The following is a 19748-nucleotide window of genomic DNA, read 5'->3' on the forward strand; positions in this document are numbered from 1 at the left end:
GCTTGCCAAGTAAGAAAATAAAGGGGGAAAGTTTTGTGAGATTAAAAGCCTTTTCATTTCTTTTTGCACTTAAGTCGCTCAGGTAGCACGATGCAGCAATTTACTTCTGGAGAAGGATCCAGGATGTCTCTGCTTTTTTCTCCCACAATAAAGAAAGATTAGAAAGAACAGAATTCCAATTAAAAAATACTCTCTGTCTGACCTTCTTTCCTTTCAAATGTATTTCGCCTCCTCTCGGAGACGTTGGCCGATGAGTCATTACTGCTCCGAGTGAAATGCTGCAAGGTGAGGCTTACTGCTGTTATTTTTTAAATTGTTAGCCAGCAGTGAATTAGAACATTTGTCTAATCAGTTTCCTTTAAGGGGGTCGGTAATGGAGGGAGTCATTTACAAGTTGCAAGGGGTATGAATACTCATCGCTGTGTGTATTTCCCCGTACTGCTCCCGTGAACATAAAGGTGCATAAGCTGCTCTTAATTTAGATTTTTATCACCTCGTCCTTCCGGCATCGGTGGATTAACAGGCATATGTCTCCCTGCGCCGGCACGCTCCCGCTGCACGGAAGACATCTGAGCCTGCAAGGAACCGCCTGCGTGTTCTACCCGAGCTGACTCGAGCGTTTCTCCCGGGTTGCTTTTTTTGCATTCTCATTAAACCTGACATGACTTGAACACGATATTTGATCCAGTCTTGCAGGCCTCTTATCCCACTTTGGTGTTTGGTTCAATGAGCCGACCTTAAGGTATTAGCCCCGAGGATCATTTGCGGCTCAGGCACAATTCGCTTGAAAGAAGTGTCGAGTTTACGCCCTCGTACTTCTATTACAGATCTCAATGCCCTGAGAGAGGTCGGAGCTAACTTAGCATAACATAACAACACAGTCGGAAAAGCCGTTGGTATTCGAAAACTTTCTATTTCTTTATGCTGCAGCTTTACGTTTCTTTAGGTTTCATTTTTTGTTTTGTGTTGCGACAAGGCACGAAGACATCTTGGTTAGTGTCAGAAAAAAGTCCACATGTCGGTCGCCACAAACACAGCTGGAGATCTCCTTAAAAAAACACCTGGTTTTGACGCCACGGATGGTGATGTTCCTACTTCCGATGACATATCATCAGTTAAGGTCATCAGGTTTTATCACACTGTACAATAACAGCTAACACTCTGGTCATAACACAAAGTCTCTACGCACTTTTATACAATCTGTTCACCGCACCTTATATTTTATCTTGCACTACAATTACTCTGCTTATTTATACACTTTTATACATTTTGTACATTTTGTATACTACTTTTTTCTATTGCTATTTAATATGTCTAGGTTGTTCCTCTTATTTCATTGTGTTGTTATTGTCTCTGTGTATAATGCTGCTACTACACCCGAATTTCCCAGCTTGGGATCAATAAAGTCTATCTATCTATCTATCTATCTATCTATCTATCTATCTATCTATCTATTTATCTATCTGTCTATCTATCCATCTATTTTTTGTCACCACAAACACAGACGGACATGTCACAACTTCTTATTAAAAAATAACCAGTGTTTGCTACCACAAACATGGCTGGAAATTGGCCTGAGGTCCCCCTCAAAATACACACTGGTTCCCTGCTTAGAAATGCTGTGGTCTCTCGTTAAAAACATCCAGTGGTTTTCACACTGGCGCGTGTTGAAACATTCTAGGTGCTGTATCGTAGACAACTGGACTTGCTCCAGTCTCACCTCTCATTCAAAGAGGCTTCTTCGGGTTCTTCAGTTCAGAGTTGTCAGGACCACGTGTTAAGTTATGTCTTAGGCCACCTCCTCTGTTCAAGTAGTTGGAGCTGAAGAAGCCTCTTGGATGAGAGGCGAAACGACTTCAAGAGACCAAAAAAAGTCCAGTTGCCTACGATACAGCACTTGATGACTGCATCGTGTTTTAATGTGAACGTATGGGTGGTTATCTGAGGTACCTTTCTAGGTGATAATAAATGGTGATTTTTAAACCAGAATAAAACATGTTGCATGTTGTTACCATGTTTTTCCACTCCAATCATTGTGATTAAATCCAGGCACGCTTTCAAAGCAGCTTCATCGCCGCAAACCAGAGTATAAGGAGCACAGCACCGGAGCAAGAGTTCTCTGCTCCTTGCCAACAAACAGGCGTTTGGACTCATCACAACTGTGAGTCAGAGGCTGCCCTGTTGTTGCACCTAGCACTCACACAGAGACAAAACCCAGCATGACTTCAACTGTCTTACGGGGCAAAATGGGTTGCGGCTTCTGCCAGACAGGGGCCACCGTAGTGCCAGGACCGCAGCGATCAGGATGCAGACGTCGCCTTATCACAGGAGCCAGGTGTCCTGAGCAGCTTGCTATAGTTGAGAAGAATGCGAGCAACAACAAAAACTTGTGTACGACACGTCGCCTGGTGCCACCGTCCTACTGTGTGTCTTTCCTGCTCTGACAGGAAGGATGACGGAAAGTGACCTTGGCAACAACAAAAAGTTTGAAAGTAAAAAAGCCAAGGCCAGCAACGAGCCTGTAAGGGCTGAATCTAAGCGAGACAAGGGAGAGATTGAACGGTGCTTTAACTCCTCCAGACAACGACAAGCACACTCTCGCTTCACTTTGCTTGACTCAAGTTTGGTCTAATGAATATCTTAGTCGAAGCGCATTAACCGGGAATTAAAGCAGAGGCATTTCTTCCACAGCTGTATATTTTACAAATGTAATGCAGATTTAGTGTGTGGGGAGAACATTCACAGTCTTAATAATCCAAATAAGATGAGCGCAATCTGATTAATTAACATAATAATGAGAATACCCATTCGCTTATGTATTCTAAACCCAGGGCTGCAAATAATAATAAAAAAAAAAAAAAGAGTCTGGATGTGAGAGCGCCATTAACTCTTACCTCGACAGTGGACTCCTTCGTCGTAGCCGTCGTCGCAATCTTTCGCCCCGTTGCACAGCTTGTTGAAGTGGATGCATTTTTTTGTCCCGATGCACTGTATGTGGTTGAGGGGACATCTGATCACCACCTCTTGTGCACCTGAGGAAAAGAACAAGAGCAGACAGTGTCAGGGAGCTGTATCTTCATCTGTTTTCGGCGTTAAAGGGCCACTTCGTAGTTTTGGAGAAGAAATTTTAACTAATACAAACTCAGGAAAATGTATTTTTTTCCTTAGCTGAATAAACACGCTCTTCTCAGAGGAAGGGTAAGGTCCCCAGAACTCTGTTTGAAGCTGGAAAGGTGGCAGGGTCCGCCACATATTAACAATATAAAACAGTATGAAACTGTGTTGTCCTTTAAAGTTTGTTTATTCAGTCATTAAAATGAAAAGTTCATTTATTCAGTTTGTTTAGGCACAAACAATATCATCCGCAAAACTACATAATGCACCTTAATAATTCATGTATCAGTTTACTGCTGAACCCAATGCGCTTTAATGTTCATTTCTGCATATGGAGCAGCACTTACAGTGGGAGACTGAGTGCCATATGTTAAATTAATTTGCATATTTCATTGTCGCCATCGTTTGTAATTTCGGTAGGTAAACAATTTCTTCCCCGCATTTTTTTTGTCAGCAAAGTGCTGATACTTCAGGACCTCTTTTATGGGATGTTGGAGAACCTATGCATATGCAAATATATTTATACTTCACAGCATTGTTCTGTACACACAACAGATGTTCGCCACACTGCTTCTTTTGCAGACGCGCCGGTGAAATCCCATAACAAACTGCCCGGCTCCCCCCACCCCCCGGCAGCCAGGCGAGCGGCGGCGAGCAGCTGTTTAAGGATTCATGAGGCACATAGGTGACCCTCATTCATGTGGCAGCCACAAGAGCACATAAAACACAGCTGACCAGTGCACCAGCACTGTAAATGTGTCACATCTCCACCCCAACTACATTGATATCAATTACCAGCGTGCCGCTGCAGCCACTTAATGGGAAGATTTATCGCCCGCGTGATGGGATCTGTAACAATCCCCCCGGAGTTCTCCCACCCCCTCCGAGCTCACGTCCCGGCACATTTGGACCATCTTGACTGGGCGGCGACTTATTCACAACATCTATTTCTACTTTGTAAAGTAAGAGTTACCGCAGTTAATGTGGCTGTTACAATGAGGGCTGCCATCCCCCTGCTGATTTACAGACGGGGAGATGTGGACAGGTAGGTGAGCGTCTGTATTGACACAATGATGGCTCATATTAGTTCCTCCTCCCGAGCATTTTTTATTGCTTTTAAAGGGTAGCAGGAGATATGCCTCTCTGAAGAATATTTCTTAGCTATCTCTTCAGGCCCGAGTGATTCACACTATTTCTATGCCATATTTAGGTGAGTCAAACCCAAGTGACCTTGTCTATGAGAGTTCATATTTCATACATGAGCAAACTGGCAGCCTCATCTGCTGGGAACGGGTTTAAAGCAACGCTCTTTTCATTTCTCTCCGAGCTCCTTTTTGGAAGGGACTTTTTGATGTGCGCGCTCCATTCACACACACACACACACGCACGCATTGGCTCAGATGAATCTGTTTGTAAATCCATCATCCATACAGTAAACAGAAGAAAAGAAATGTTATAAAAGGCTTAACTCGGTTTTCTTAATGATCACCACTCACTAAACACCAGGGATTCCATCTTCAAATGTCACCCATGCATTCTGTATTTACACACTTGACTTTTAAATCAGCAAAAAAAGAAAAAAAAAAAGGAAAAGCAAAAATATCTTTTTTGAAACGCTTCCATTTCTTAAATTCAGAAATCAGCCTCAGCTAAGTGGGCGATCCCGGTGTGTAACTGTTACACATTTCAAAATACGCAAGGAAAGCACGTGTCCATTTGGCAAATGTTCTATTTAACACACAGCTGTAAGGGTCCCTGACAACGTTACGGCGTTGTCAGCCTCTCCCCTTGCTTTCTTGCCACATGGGTTCTAATCTAATGTGATAAGGGGAGGGATGGCGCATGAATATTCAGCGGCTCTGATCTGTCATGCAGGGATACACAGATGGTCTCTCAACGGCTGAGGTGCTCACGATGCCTCCGTCAATTCCCAAACTACTGTACTATGTTGGATGATTGCTCAAAGTCGTACATACAGGATGGTACACTGTGTCACGAAAAACACATCCTCCGACAGCTGTGCAGGAGCTCTTATCTCCTTCCTGCTCCAAGGCGCCGAATGGCGCTCAGACCCCGCGTACTGTATGTTCAGTTTACACGAGGTCATTTTCAGCCACCTCCGTTTACAGCCTGACCAAAGCTGAGTGCAATACGTTGTGTTTAAGCTCGGAAAAAAAAGGGTAATTAAACAGAAAAATGCAAAAGTAATTGCAACACCCTCTGGGCCATTAGTGATGATTATCTGGGAGATTAGAATCCTCAAGAGCAAATACATACATTCGTGTGTCTACAGCGTGTTGCAAGGTCAAATACTGCATAACAGCACTCTAGATTTTAAGTCTTAAAGCAAATGCAGCAACAACAACAACCTTGGGAAAAAAAACAACATTTTCCTCTTCAATTGGTTTCCATCATACGCTTATATATATATATATATATATATACATATGTATTTACAACATTTAGCAGGCATTTTTGTCCAAAGTGACTTACAGTAATTCATACAATAACATGCAAGGTGCCAACCAGCACATCTGGAGCAGTTTAGAGGACACTTCGACATGCACACCTGGGGAATCAAACCAGCAACCTTCCGATAACAAGACGCTGGCTCTAGCCCCTGAGCCACAGCTCTATGTATGTAGTTAAACCAAGTAAAAAATGTTCCATATATGTATGAACTTCTTAATTCCTCTTCTTATATACCATATCATCTGTCTGCATAATCTGTGCAGGAATTGTTACATTAAGACTATACTGTATATATTTGTACGTGCAATGTATCCTTCATGTTAACGGTGCGTGTCTGTAAATGAAAGTCGAATCGTGAGAACATATTCTGAATATTATTCTGCCGTATGTTTTTTGCAGCAAGACGCATCGTTCCAGTTTCCATAATAGTATATTTGTCTCATGACAACTGTAACTTTTCTTGTCGATATCAAATTTAGCTGACTACAGTTTACAGAGCTCTGTTAGCGCAGGATTGTTTTTTAGATTGAATTTTAGCACTTAAAGGATATTGAGTATTGTACGTATCGCTCACCGCGATCGACGGCAGCAGATCCCAAGCATTTTCTTCAGCTTTCTGGTCATTATTGCAATTACTTTGTTTTTATCTGTTTTATTTTTTTTCTTGCTTTATCTCGCTTTTTCATTCTTATCTACCATTCATGCATTGTTTACCCCCTGCTTTCGACTCTTGAGCTGTTTTCAACAAGTCAATTTACCCAATGAGGGATCAATAAAGTATTTCCTTATCTTTAAATGTATTATATTTATTCATTTCTGCATTATAGAAAGGGCACTTTTCTCAGCAGACTTTTTAAAAAGGGACCCTCTGCTTTAAAAGCTCGGCACACCCACGCGTTTTCTTCTCCTCTTACTTCTGGCTGATTAGGTCAGCTGCTCAGGTCGACAACAGGTAGACTCACGCTGGAAATTATGGGAGATCAGAAAAACAACATAATCTAATAAGAATGATAAAGCTACAGATGCAGCAAAACTGACAAGTGGCGTTAATCAAGCGTGGCTTGCAGACGCCGACACGGTCCTGAGAGGTCTAATCAGCCAGAGTAAGTACAAACACCTATTCAGCCTGGAGAAAGAGAGCTGATTTTTGAGTCTCATCCCCCAGGTCGTCAAAATCTGATGCTCTGGGGTTGGCGTCTGAGGTGATCTGCCAACTGGAGGTGTCAGCTTTTCACAACCTGGGGATGGAGCTCAAGCATCAACTTTTTTTTGTCTCCAGCAAGTTGCATTTAGTTGCTTTTAACTGCAGCTAATGAAGGTTTGCTCTTGGAGAGTTCTTCCCGAATGTTCTGGTGCACTGACACTGGATGTTTTTTTTTTGTTTTTTTTAAATCAGCTTAATCACTTCGATTTGTACATTGATTCTCACACACACCATCAAAGATAGATAGATAGATAGATAGATAGATAGATAGATAGATAGATAGATAGATAGATAGATAGATAGATAGATAGATAGATAGAAAAACATAATAACAGCTGTAGATCCATGTTGAATTTGAAAGGATAGATAGATAGGTAGGTAGGTAGATAGATAGATAGATAGATAGATAGATAGATAGATAGATAGATAGATAGATAGATAGAAAAACACTCTGAAAACATATTAACTGCTGTAGGTCCCTGTTGTATTTGGCAATCGCTGATGTATAAACCTCCATTACATCCTCAGTAATGGTTTGATAAATGAATAATGTCCGCAGATGAAATGGGCAAGCGCGCTTTAAATACCAGTTTAATCATAACACCTGGAGTTGGTGGCAGATGTTCCCCTGGTACGCTTCTAAAAAAGAACTAAAAAATGATACCGCGACGTGCTTATTCAGGTAAAACGGGAAACATTTAAGTCCAGCATCAATATTTATAAACGTCTTATTTCACCATCACACAGCTATAAATTAAAGGAAACTTCCCCATTTAGTCTAAATACTCCACATTTATTACCGGCGCCGCTGCGAGGGAACACATCCTCGCGTTGAGCTCGTACTGAAGGTGAGATTTATGCCCAGCAAATCATTTGCAGGGAAAAGTTTTTAAAGATGTGACCTGTGCAGCGCAGCAGGTCTGCATCAAGGATGAGTCCTGAGTCATATTTGACCTATCAACACATTTAAAAAAAAAACCTTGATCCAACAAAGCGTCGCAAACTGTCGAGGCAGCCGGCAAAGATTTTAGATATAAGATCACTTTAATTAAAAATCATGCTGCTGTTTGTCTACTTTGAGGAGTGAATGAGGAGGAATCAGCTGGGCCAAGAGTAATACCTCGATTTAATGTAAAAACGAGAGGCTTCTAGGGGAGAATTTTAGCGGCTATGTTCATTATGATAATCTTGCTAATCTGATCCGCTGCCAGTTTGTGTGGAATAATGAATTCCTTAAAAGAAAATAACAGAGCAGCGATCAGCAGGGGAGCCTCCTTGAACTTCCGTGTTAAGAGATTCATCACATCCCAAAGAAATAAAGATGTATTTCTCTTAATTTATGGCTCAAGCTGACGATCAGAGTGGCAAAACCCCGATGCCTGACCCGAGGCATGTTCAGCATCAGACTTCCTATAATGTCTTTATAATGGTAGCTAACCGTCTCTTTTCCCCGTGAATCCCACAATTACAATGACATTAGTTACTGTGTGCACTCCATTTTTCAACCCTAATCTCATTATTAATCTTACATAGATCACTGATCTAATCATGGGCATGATGAGAGTGCAAAAGCTTTTTTGTGATTCTGAACTTGAGCCAAAATATCAGAAACAGCACAGACAGCAGTACAGCAGCTTCCACTCGTTACGCTGTGCTTCAGCGCAGCACTTCGCCTGCAGGCAACAAAGACTAACCTTTTGACATATTGCCTCATACACCAGAACAAATACACCTGGGTAGGCAGCAGAGAACAATTTACCCCCTCACACAACTGAGTTGAGTGAAAATATACACTTTTACACAGTTTGATTTATCTTATACTCACAATGGACATTAGGTTAGAGCATAAACTGAAGGTTAAACAGCATATCAAATGTGTGAGTCATAAACGTCTTGTGAGAAAAAAAAAACAAGTTAAAGTATAAACTTAAGGATTCAGGCAAGCTGTTTTCACTGTGTTTCACGGCTAACCAATTGCATACTGAAAAGACGGTGGATAGAGAAAATCTACATTTGAGAGTACATATATTGTTTTACCTCCAAATATGGCCAGATGTTTTCATTATCCTGTCTTTTCTGTTGCTGATGAGGAAAATGGCCACTGTGTGAATTTGGTCCCTGGCTGAAAGTGCGTCTTCACTATGACCCAGATTTTAAGAGGTGGACCTAGGAACATGATTTGTATTGTATTGTATTGTATATGGTTTATTTGATAGGGACAGATACAGATCATGTGGGTTGTACAACAATCCAACAGAAAGCATCATAGCATTTATATCCTTAGCTAATTTCCAATGCCCGTCCCTAGAGGGGCCTTTAAAATTTGAGAGATGACAAACAGTGAAGAAGCCAATCCTGGTCCAATATTCAGCACACACAAGTGGATGTGGAATCGTCCAGGAAGATATAATAAGAATTCTTATCTTATGTTCAGTGAATAAACATCTGGAATTTTTTAATGAAGCAGAAGGAAAAGTGCCATTTTAAAGTATCTTAATGCGGCAGTTAAACTGTTTCCTGCAAAAAATGTGTCAGACACACATTGGACATTTTCCTTTTTTTGTACGCCTTAACACAGTTGTGGAGGGGATCATTGACTGGCTACTCACTATTGTAGAGTTTACCGAATTCAACAACAAGCAGCTCATCAGAACCAACCATGACAAAGAACATTTTCCCAGATATGCTCCAATGTTCAGGGTTCGTACGGGTGCTTGAAATCCTTGAAAGTGCTTGAATTTCAATGTTGTGTTTTCAAGGTCTGAAAAGTGCTTGGATTTTAGTAAGTGCTTGAAAGTGCTTGACATTATAACTCTGTGTCTTGGCGACATTGGGATCAGACTGGATAGTTTGCTTATTACAAGGAGAAATAAAATCAGTGTGTGTGTGTATCATCACACACAGCCTGGTAGCAATAGAGAAGGATGGCTGAGGAGAAGGTGAATTTGATGCAATTTGGACTGATGACACGTTCAATATTAATAAAATTTGATGAATAAGCGAAAAGCTTATAAAAGTTTATGTCAAAAAAGAAAATTACAGGGTGCTCTCAGGTCCCTCTTTGTCCCGGTGCAAGTGTACCTGAAGAACGCCAAGTGGCTTCCCTTTTTTTGGATAAAACTTGCTGTCATGAAACATCATTTTAGATGTTTACAGCATAATACAATGTACATAATTGTGATAAAAAGTGAAAAAAATAATCATGAGTATATATATTCCTGTAGATATGTATTTTACCCCAGCGATAAGGTGCTGGAAAATGTTGTAAATGACCCTTAAAAGTGCTTGAAAACTGCTTGAATTTGACCTTGAAAAATGTGTACGAACCCTGGATGTTGACATGAAGCTCTAGCTCCATACAGGAAGGCTATTCTTTCACATACTCAGTCCTTAGGTCTAATTCTCGTACCATCCTTTCAACTTACCCCTCTCACTCATGCTCACTCATGAGTGCCTGTCATTATCTGGGCCTGTCAATTGATATCGACTGCTCACGTCAGCCGGGCACATCTATCCAACGCAACGCATCTTCGCCACCAGCCCATTATATTGCCGCCTTCTTTCTAATGCTATTAAATAAATTACAATTATGAAACGCTTTTATCTGAAGCACTTAGAGTTGTTTCCCCCCATCCACAAGCCCACAAACACTTTGTTTTCGCCCTGACCATCGGGAGCAGTTCAGGCTTCACTGTCTTGTCCGCGGACACTTCCACATGTGGACAAGACACGATGGGACTTCAACCACCTGTGAAGAGTGGATGATCCAACTCTATCTCCTGAGCCACAGCTGTCTCTGGACAATGTGCGTCATCCGAAGACTCTCTGCGATGCCAGTTCCATGGTAACTAAGTGAGCGGATTAAGTGCAATGGGGTAAACAAGAGCAGAGTTAAGTCATATTACGGCCGTTTCTCACCAGTAGTAAACTGCAGCTCACCCTTCCAGCCTCCTCCACTCTTAAAAGGTGCAGCGGTCTTAACAGGGAGGACTCTTTAAAAGAATAATTTCCCTGTGTGACCTTTAGATCCTTGGCATTTGAAAAGATGTACTCAGCCAAAAGAGCTTATTTAGCTTTATTTGACTGACCACAGGCATCGGTAATATTTCCCCCAAGTCAGAACCTCTGAGGACTGATATTCTTCACGGAAATGAAAAGAAGAAAAGTACTGCACGATGTGATTTTTAGTACAAAATAGAGAGGATGTTGACGTTGCGGGACAATGAGCAGTCATTTGACTCCCAGCTAATCGCAGAAAGGCAGCCGGGGGCACATACCAACCGATCAGCTCCCAGGTGGGAAAAATGTGAATGCCTTTGCATGTTTGTGCATATGCATGGCAAGCATTTGGTGACGGTCTGCCAGGCCCATACTGCAGCCATCTTCAGTTCTTGCTTGTTTCGGCAGCTTTACACGTTCAGTCTGGTCCTCAGCACATTAAACACATGCTGACTTGGATGGAGACCAAACTGACAGAGCCAATCAAGAGCATTCTCGTGTTTGCCTCCATTAAATGTCCTTGGTAGCCTTGTTTGTACATTAAGGATCGTTGTTGTTCTGTATTTTACTGGATCGGGCGCTTGTCTTGTAGACTTGTCTTACAGGAAGGTGCACTCCTCTACTTTTAACATAGGCCAGCCATCATCTTACCCCATCTCACTCAAAAGCTAACATGTCCACGACCTCTCCACCACGACGGGACAGGGATGAAATTCACACTCCCACAACTCCCGATCGTGTAAGAAATAGTAATCGCATTTGCTGTTTAATAAAACCAACACACACACACACACACACACACACACACTGTTTAAATAAATGCTATTTATTTATGATAGTAAATTAATTAAATATAACACTCCCACGGCAAACCGCACAGCTGGTCTGTTGCCCTGTCTAATCAGATTCTCACATCATGATTACTTGTCTGATTATTTTTCATTTTGTACACTCTAAACTACGTGTTGTCACACAGCAGCAAACAGTGAACAGAGACGACAGTGTATGTTGCATCAACATGACCAAGTCTAGCTGTGGCAACAACCATTAAGTTAATGTAACAACCTCAACAAAAATTATTAATCGTTTATTTTCAATTATCGAATTCTACATTTTGACGAGACACTTCTGCTAACAGAACAATACTGAGAGAATATACCAATGCCATAGTATGTTTACAGCGGTGTGTGCATTCCTGAAGCCTGCATTCATACAGATCGGTCACAATATAAGAAATGATTTGCCCTGACTTGACTTGCTAGACTCTTTGACCTGATGTCAAACCCTATATTTTTAGATCCCACTCTGCCGCATAAACATTAAAAGGAAATGAGTGATTTCCTCCTGAATAATGCATGGTTTTCACTCCAAATCGAACGCCTCAGATATGCAAATCAATATTATTTGCTTCATCTTATTTGCACCGGGTGGAGCAAATGAGAAGAAAAAAGCAGAAAAAGTAATATGCACAAAGCTCCTGCGACACCTCATTTCCTGTGTGTGCCGTAGCTTACCGCTCGCTGCAAAAATGATGCCGAGCATTCAATCAAACGTATTAGAAAAGAGAGGAGAAATGTCGCCGGGGTGCAGAGGAATGGAGCCGGGGTGTTGGCATCTGTGACATCCAGGCTCTACTGTATAATAAAGAATCAATACGTCAGTCGACAGAGAGGAATGAGCAGCCTCGAGACAATGTAGTAAAGCTGCACTTCACAAACGCCACACAAAACAACAGCAAAAAGGCCAATTTATCATTATTTGGAAAACAGCGACATAATTAGTCAATAGAGATACTTTTGTGACAGACCATTATGCAAATGTTCCAATCTAATTGTTCTGGGGCCAGCTTCAAATGAATAATACATACAGTATATCGTAGTTAGAAAGGCTAAAACCAATATTCACAGAGAGGAATGATCTCATTAGGATTACAATAAACAGTGTAGTGTTTAATGCCGGCATTCTTTATTCAAAGAAACACATACACGATTTGCGATAATGTAATCTAAGTTAATGTCACTGATGCAATGAGATTCTGATGTATGGGCTTTGCCTTTCAATTGCGACAATCCACACAACGTATATGGTTTTTGTAAGCCCTTCAACGTATTCTGTAGAATAAATGTAACAAGCAGATACGGACCCAAATTAGAAACGATCATACTTCCATGACCTCCATTCAAAAAACCCTGGCTGTAGTGGTTCAAAGGTAGGGAAGGTGATAGTTGAGAAAGATAGTCGACCGTTGACTCCCGTTCCAGGGCCGTCAAATATAGATGCTTTTGGTCGGCATTTGGCCTAAAATTCAAACCCAAAGTATTTGATGACCTTTTAATGAAACTCACTACCAGTCAACAATCCTTCTCAATCATCGCCCTCCCTACCTTTAAGGATAAGTCTCAGTTTGTGTTACTCTCCTTCTGCCACAGCTCAGCAAGGAGACGCCATCCATGCAACGTAAATGGCAGCAGAGTGGTTAGTAAGTAGGTAGTTATCAAGCAACAAGTGAAGAACTATCTAAATCCTTCGTGATCGTGGAAAAAGTTACGGTAAGGTAATCATGAGCTTGTGAGGGACTTTATAGTTACTACTTAGTATCAATCTACTTGAGGGAGTAACTAATGATTAATTAATGATTTATTACTAATTTGTCCCCCTCAGTGGCTGCTCCACAGTTAATAAGTAAAACTTTTGTTGCTATTATGTTATGTTGTTATGTTATTTCAATACCTGGACAATACTAATGATCTATTAGATTAATTTCTTGATAATTAACTGGTAGGTACTGTATCAAGGAATAATCAAGCTATGATTAGTTTGGTATCTGTGACAGCATCTGTGACTTACAATAACTAAACTTTCTTCATGAGTTCCTCTAGACTTATTTTTGTGAGATCCACACTTGATTTGTATAACTCGGACTGCTTAAGGGTGAGTTTTTAGTCCGATATTCACAATCCTCTTAGCTCTGACTTTGGTCTCCACCATCTCCTGAGGGAAATATCAAGTTCTTTAGATGCATGCAGCTGAGGGGGAACAGACTTCCCAGAGAGAGCTTCAGCAGCAGATGAAACCGGCACATAGAGCTGGATTATTTTCACATCTGACTCTGTGAACAGAGAGTTTATTTTGACCAAACCAGATGTGATTGTGGAAACACAAACAAAGAATGTTGTTTTAATCTTGTTTACGTCGAGTGTGTTTTAGGATTAGTTAAAGGGCAATTGAGCTTGTAAGTGTACAATTGTATTTCTCTGTTTAGTAAGCAAACGAAAAGAAGTCCTTTCTTGATATTTTGCAAGTTGATTTTGTTTGCTTATTAGATTGGTTAGCAAACTCTGCGCTTTTATATATCCCAGCTGAGACTGCAGGGAGCTCTCGGACTACCACCTCTTGCGATAGAGTTGTATTCGGAGACAGGATGGGCCGGAGCTAGCGGGTTAACGCGCTTTAACATACTGTCAACAATGTCGTTTCGTCACAATTTGTTGATAATGTTATGATGTGATATCATCCAAATTCATTTTCTAAACCGAGTTATTGTTTCCAAATCTAACGCACCATCTTCACCATAGCTACAAACAAAGAAAACACAGTATTAAATATATAATATATAAATAGGAAAGAGGGATATGAGTAAGCAGCTTTTCTTTCTATTTCTATGGAGGCAATTCCCATTAATAATGGAAATCTGCAAGAGTGTTTTTTATTGCTGTTACCATGACAAGATTTGACTCCATCTGTGACCGGGGCAAGAGAGAGAGCACATGACAATAAGGTTCGGATTTAGTGAGTGGATGACACTGTGAACTAACCATACGTCTTTCAAATAAAACAGAGGAGCTCCTCCATCCGTTGGCCTCGGTCTCCCTCCATTAAATTATAATTGTTTGGTGAGAAAGCCTTGACCTTGGACTTTATTTATATTCCACACTATGTAATGAGTTTCAGAGCCTAAATTGGTGCGCCGGCCTATAGTATAAATCAATTGATCGTGAGCGAGCAAATAAGTCTTTTTTTTTTGCTTTTTTTGCTTGAAGGGATCTTTAATGAGGACCGTGGTAGAGGAGAATACACACAGCGAGTGGGAGGACATGTATTTTTTTTTCCTAAATATCCTCTGGCACCAAACCAGCTCCCTTGAAATAATCATCGGACTATGACCATGTTTATAGAGTGGCTATAAGAGCAGGCATTAGCTCATCCCTTTCACTATCTATTACACTACCCATTATTTATGATTAATATATAAATAAAGGCTAATGTCACTGAATCATGCCATTTAACAGTCAAGTCCTGGCGGCTGTTTAACCCCGAGATGAATGGCACTCGTGTTGCAGGCCACTATTCTGATATCGGGCGCAACGTTGAGCATGTGTCACCGCGTTACCTCCGAGTTAAAGCTCTTACTGCCATGATACTTTGTTCTCTGTGGCGGGGAGATAATGTAGACTTTAGTGCTTTAATGTCACACACTGGTGCCATGACAGCAAACATGACAGCGAGATTCTTAAAGTATGTCTCCTTCCTTGGTTCTTAAGGTGACAATCTGGGACGCTGTCCTTTATAATGCTCAGAATACAAGGAGGGAATCCGAAAAAGGGAAAAACGTTGGCAGCGCAGCTTAACTGTCGAGATGGGAGCTGTGAGGGCAAAGACAAAGCGGTAATGTACTCCTCCCCGTGCATCACTTCTGACACGGATGAGACATGGCGCGGGGTGCAAGATTGTCACCAGGCAACGAAAATTCATCCTCGCCTTAATAGTTTCGCCGGAGACAAATGCTAAAACACACACGGAAATGCGGCGAGCAGGCGAGCAGGCGAGCAGGCGACCGAATGGCGGCAAATGATATGTTAAGGGCAGGAGAAGATGACTTCTCTTTTACACAACTATGACATCTTGACAGAAGAGACAGTCTTAATCACAGAGACTCCAAAGCATACAGCCTTCGTGGGAATTAATGTTTCCCAGCGCACAGACACACAATATTTGTTGTGTCTGTTCCCCCGCCTACTGAAACTACTGGTAAAACAGATGGCGCCTGAGGAAGTGTACATAAGTTCTGTTCCAAATGTAAAGGAGGGAGAGGGAGAGGAGCAGCGAATTAAAAAATCTCAACGCCTCGTGCTGCCACAAAAAAAAAAAAAAAAAAAAAAAAGAAAAACTGCCGATCACGATGCGGCGCGTGGCATGTTAAAGGACAACGTGGTGCATCTGATCTCAAATCAAATCCAGGTGTCAGGCGCAGGGCTAAGGAACCAAACATGATATCCAATTAACTTCCCGCGGCGCCAACACTCACAGTCACTCTAAATGTTGTAGCGATAGCGCGAGGAGAAGACAACCTGCGCATTCCTTAAAAAAATCATCTGAACAGATGACGGCGACGTGAAGACAGACTCATGCAGATTTAATGGCGCAGCGCCTCCCGTGAATAATTCTCACAATATGCACGAGAGAACGCCTAAATGTAAACGTGCTGCTTTTTGTCATAATGCCATGTCTTAGGTTGTTTTTTTTCTGATGATTCAACAGAAGGGTTTTTACGTGTCGGCCGGGGGGAGGGTGAGACGTAGAGGAAGGAAAATAAACGTTACATAATGCAAAAGGCCCTGTCCTTCAGCTCAATAACAAGGTGCTACGCTACATTACCCCCTAAACCTCCATCCTGCTGGAGCCGGTCCCCATGGGAACCACACACATTTGTGATACATTTATTTCAATATGGGACTTGCCAGATAAAATACCCTGCAGGATGTCGATAGGCAGCCCGAAATACACTGTCTGTAGCCGCCGCAGCTTCATCACAGACAGACAGATCAAATATCCTCGGCAACTTCTAAGCATGTGTTTCCAGGGGGGCTTTGTCAGCCACTTTCCGAATGTTTGAATGGCAATGCGAGTTAAACATCTAAGAGATGCACTTCACAATCAGAATTAGGTTTACTGTTTGAGCACGGTTAGAGGAAGCTAGCTGCGACTGTAAAAATACAGGGCTGAAACAATAAACTGACATACACTGTAAAGCTGTTGTTTACAGCACGAGCCTCGACGCCAGATGAGAGCCAACATATTGGACAATCCCGCAAAATCCTGAAAGCGACGTTTTAAAAAATTCATGCTTTGCAATAAAAGGAAATCCTGACTTCCACCCCCGGGGATCAATGAAGGCTTTTCATGTCTTAACAGCGGGGTTAAGGTTAAGGAAGGGTCGTGGCTGTATCAAATAAACGGCGGTTCAGGCATGTTAACTAAAACACTTTGTTAATGTGACAGTTAGACATCCGAGTCCCCTGAATTAATGTCTGATGAGGTACACGACCCTCCACCGCCCCGACCTCACACACTTACTGTCTGCCTCTTTGAATATACAGCATGGCGCTTCCTGCATTAGCGGTGAATGTATCTGCAGACGAAGCAACAACGCCGTACTGGACAATATGACTGAAACTCCACGGCATACATCCATTAACTGTCTCATTTTCTTGCAAGAGTGCGTGGTCATTTATTCCCCTATTCTTTAAAAGCTGTAATATTATCTACTCCACCTAGTATCTATTTTAGGGATGGGGGGAGGATTTGAGGGCAACCCAAAAAAAAAGCTTTAACACACCATGAGCATATTGCCGCCTTTGTTAAAAGAAATATGTAAGCAACCAGTTAAAGTCCCCCTAAGGCATGTATGAAGACATATAAACAAATAGTATCATTTTCACGTTAAAACGATGACACCTTGGCACCTTATCCTGGTAAAAATATATCTGCTACTTCACTGTAAAGTTCATTCTGAGTGTGTGTGCTTCACATTTCGACATCACACTTGTTTAAAGGGAAACGCCACCAATCCTACACATTAAAGTGTGTTAACAGGTCTTGGGGAGTGCTACTGCATATGTGAACAAAGTAGTATAAAGCCTTTTGCGGCTCCAGAGGGAGCTGCATGTAACCACGTGACCTGTAACACACTCTAATATGTATGATTGGCGGAGTTACCCTTTAAGTTGCATATGATCCCGGATTGACCCTCCAATCTACTGTTGTCAACTACTATAAACATTCAGCAAATGGAGCGACATTGTTTTGGAGTCACGTTTCTGACCACCTGACAAGATAAAGTGATGTCCTCCCTTCTTAGCTCCACTAACTCCTCAGAAATAAAGCAGACTTGGTTCTGGACCTGTCTATCCGCAAATTAGTGCGGAGCAAGTAATGGGACAGACCCCCAAAAATCAACTTAGAGACACACAAACCCAAAAACACAAGACACGAAAATCAATCATCAATCAATCATCAATCAAATTCCAGCTCCCCCTTTGCTGTAAACACATGAGATGTATATAAAGATTTTCAGGTATTCAAAGTATTCAGACATTTGAGTTGCAAATCTTTCCTGACTGCTTTTTTTTTTTACACACCTTGGCATCACTCCCAATAAAAGATAGTCTATAAATGCATTACTGTTATTACTCGTGTGACACGAACAAGAAATCAGTTACTAAATCAGACTTAGTAGAATAACCATGAGATGGAGGCGCTGAGCCCCCGTGTTGGATCATCATGCTGCTTGTTTTCACCCTCCCTGTAGGATACCGATGAGTTCAGTATAGAGAATCTGAGGACTTTAGAGGAAGCCATGTGGAGACGTGCCCTCCCCTGTCGTCGGAAGGGAATAAATGGACGAACCCCAGAGAGAGCTGTCTTTGAACAGTCCTCCTCCCCTGTGCCTCGAGGACAACGAGATCAGCGGCTGTGCTGATTGGGTCGAGCCAACCTACGGCCATGAAACACAGCGTCTGTGACCATCTTTTTTGAAGTCAGCTGCTGACCCCTTTTATTGTCTTTTCCTCTGGGAGTGACAATTCAATCAAAGGATTCACTGGTCGCCACGTCCACCAGATTCACAAAGCTCCTCATGGCAGCACTACTGAGACGAGCCAAAAGTCCATGAAATCCTTTCCTGAAGGATTCATGAAGGATTTAAGTTCTAAGACAGTGTTTGCAAGCGCGTAGCATCAACACAGGGGAGAGAGAGCCGCGCGCTGACAGCCATTAGCGGCGACAGCTTTTTTTTTTTTTTTTTTATAAAATTATACTCTAAAAAGATATTTACAGAAAGTGAATTATGGCTGTCCCACTTTATCTCAGATGCACAGCGAAACGGGCGATCCGAACGTCCCCAGACAGTCTTGACATTTAGCCGTCCTTGTGAATATGATGCACAAACTAGAAATGTGATTATCCGAGAGGTCTGACTTTTTTATTGCACTGAAAGCGTTTGCTTGAACTGCACACAATTGGAGAAATGCCATTTGCTTGGTTTTTCTTTAGCCGTTCCCGAAAGGCAAGCGGTTTTCCCAGCTCCCTCGAATAACTGTCGTCAGCTGTCCAGTCCCGGGAGGCCTGGGGCTGAGCGGATAAACCGGTGCCTCCTTCCAGTCTCTAGGTATTGCAATCCAAGGCCACCTTCCCTCCCCCAACCCCTCCCCACAGGCCCTGTGATTACATCTCCCTGACCGAGTCTGAGCAGGGAGGAGAGAGGCCATCAATGGCACCAACATTTTTTTTTTATTTCGAGGCGACCAGAGTGTAATGTATTACCTTCCCCTTCTCTCAAGATAATGCATTCCTCTGTACAATGCCCCAAAGACTCACGCTGAAATCAAACTTCTGATCTCTTACACCTCGTTTTTGTGCGCCTTTATTTTAATCCTCTATGGCTTCGCTCTGTGCATATCATCCTATATAAAGGATCTTTTCTTCGCAGGTGACTGCAGCCAATGCTATCATTTAAAGAAGGCAGATTTCATTCCAATCCCGTCTTCTGTTTGCAGGGCAAAGCTGATCTAATTCCCCTTTCTATCAATATATAATCCATGATAATGAGCTGTGCCAAATTCCTAAGATGAATATGCAGGGGGCTTCTTTCTGCAGGCACTGTAAATAAAATGGAGCCAAC

General features: G+C 41.9%; 1 protein-coding gene across 7 annotated transcripts in view; it reads right to left on the reverse strand.

Annotated features, from left to right (window-relative positions):
* The window catches only part of lrp1bb (low density lipoprotein receptor-related protein 1Bb), a 301330-nt gene that overhangs the window by 191208 nt on the left and 90374 nt on the right, over positions 1-19748 (reverse strand). For all 7 annotated transcript variants that reach the window (XM_030428474.1, XM_030428470.1, XM_030428475.1 and 4 more), the window contains one exon: positions 2895-3032. In XM_030428474.1, coding sequence (XP_030284334.1) covers positions 2895-3032 — 138 coding nt within the window. The remainder of the gene's footprint in view (positions 1-2894; positions 3033-19748) is intronic.

The sequence above is a fragment of the Sparus aurata genome, chromosome 9 (assembly GCF_900880675.1).
Source record: "Sparus aurata chromosome 9, fSpaAur1.1, whole genome shotgun sequence".
NCBI lineage: Eukaryota > Metazoa > Chordata > Actinopteri > Spariformes > Sparidae > Sparus > Sparus aurata.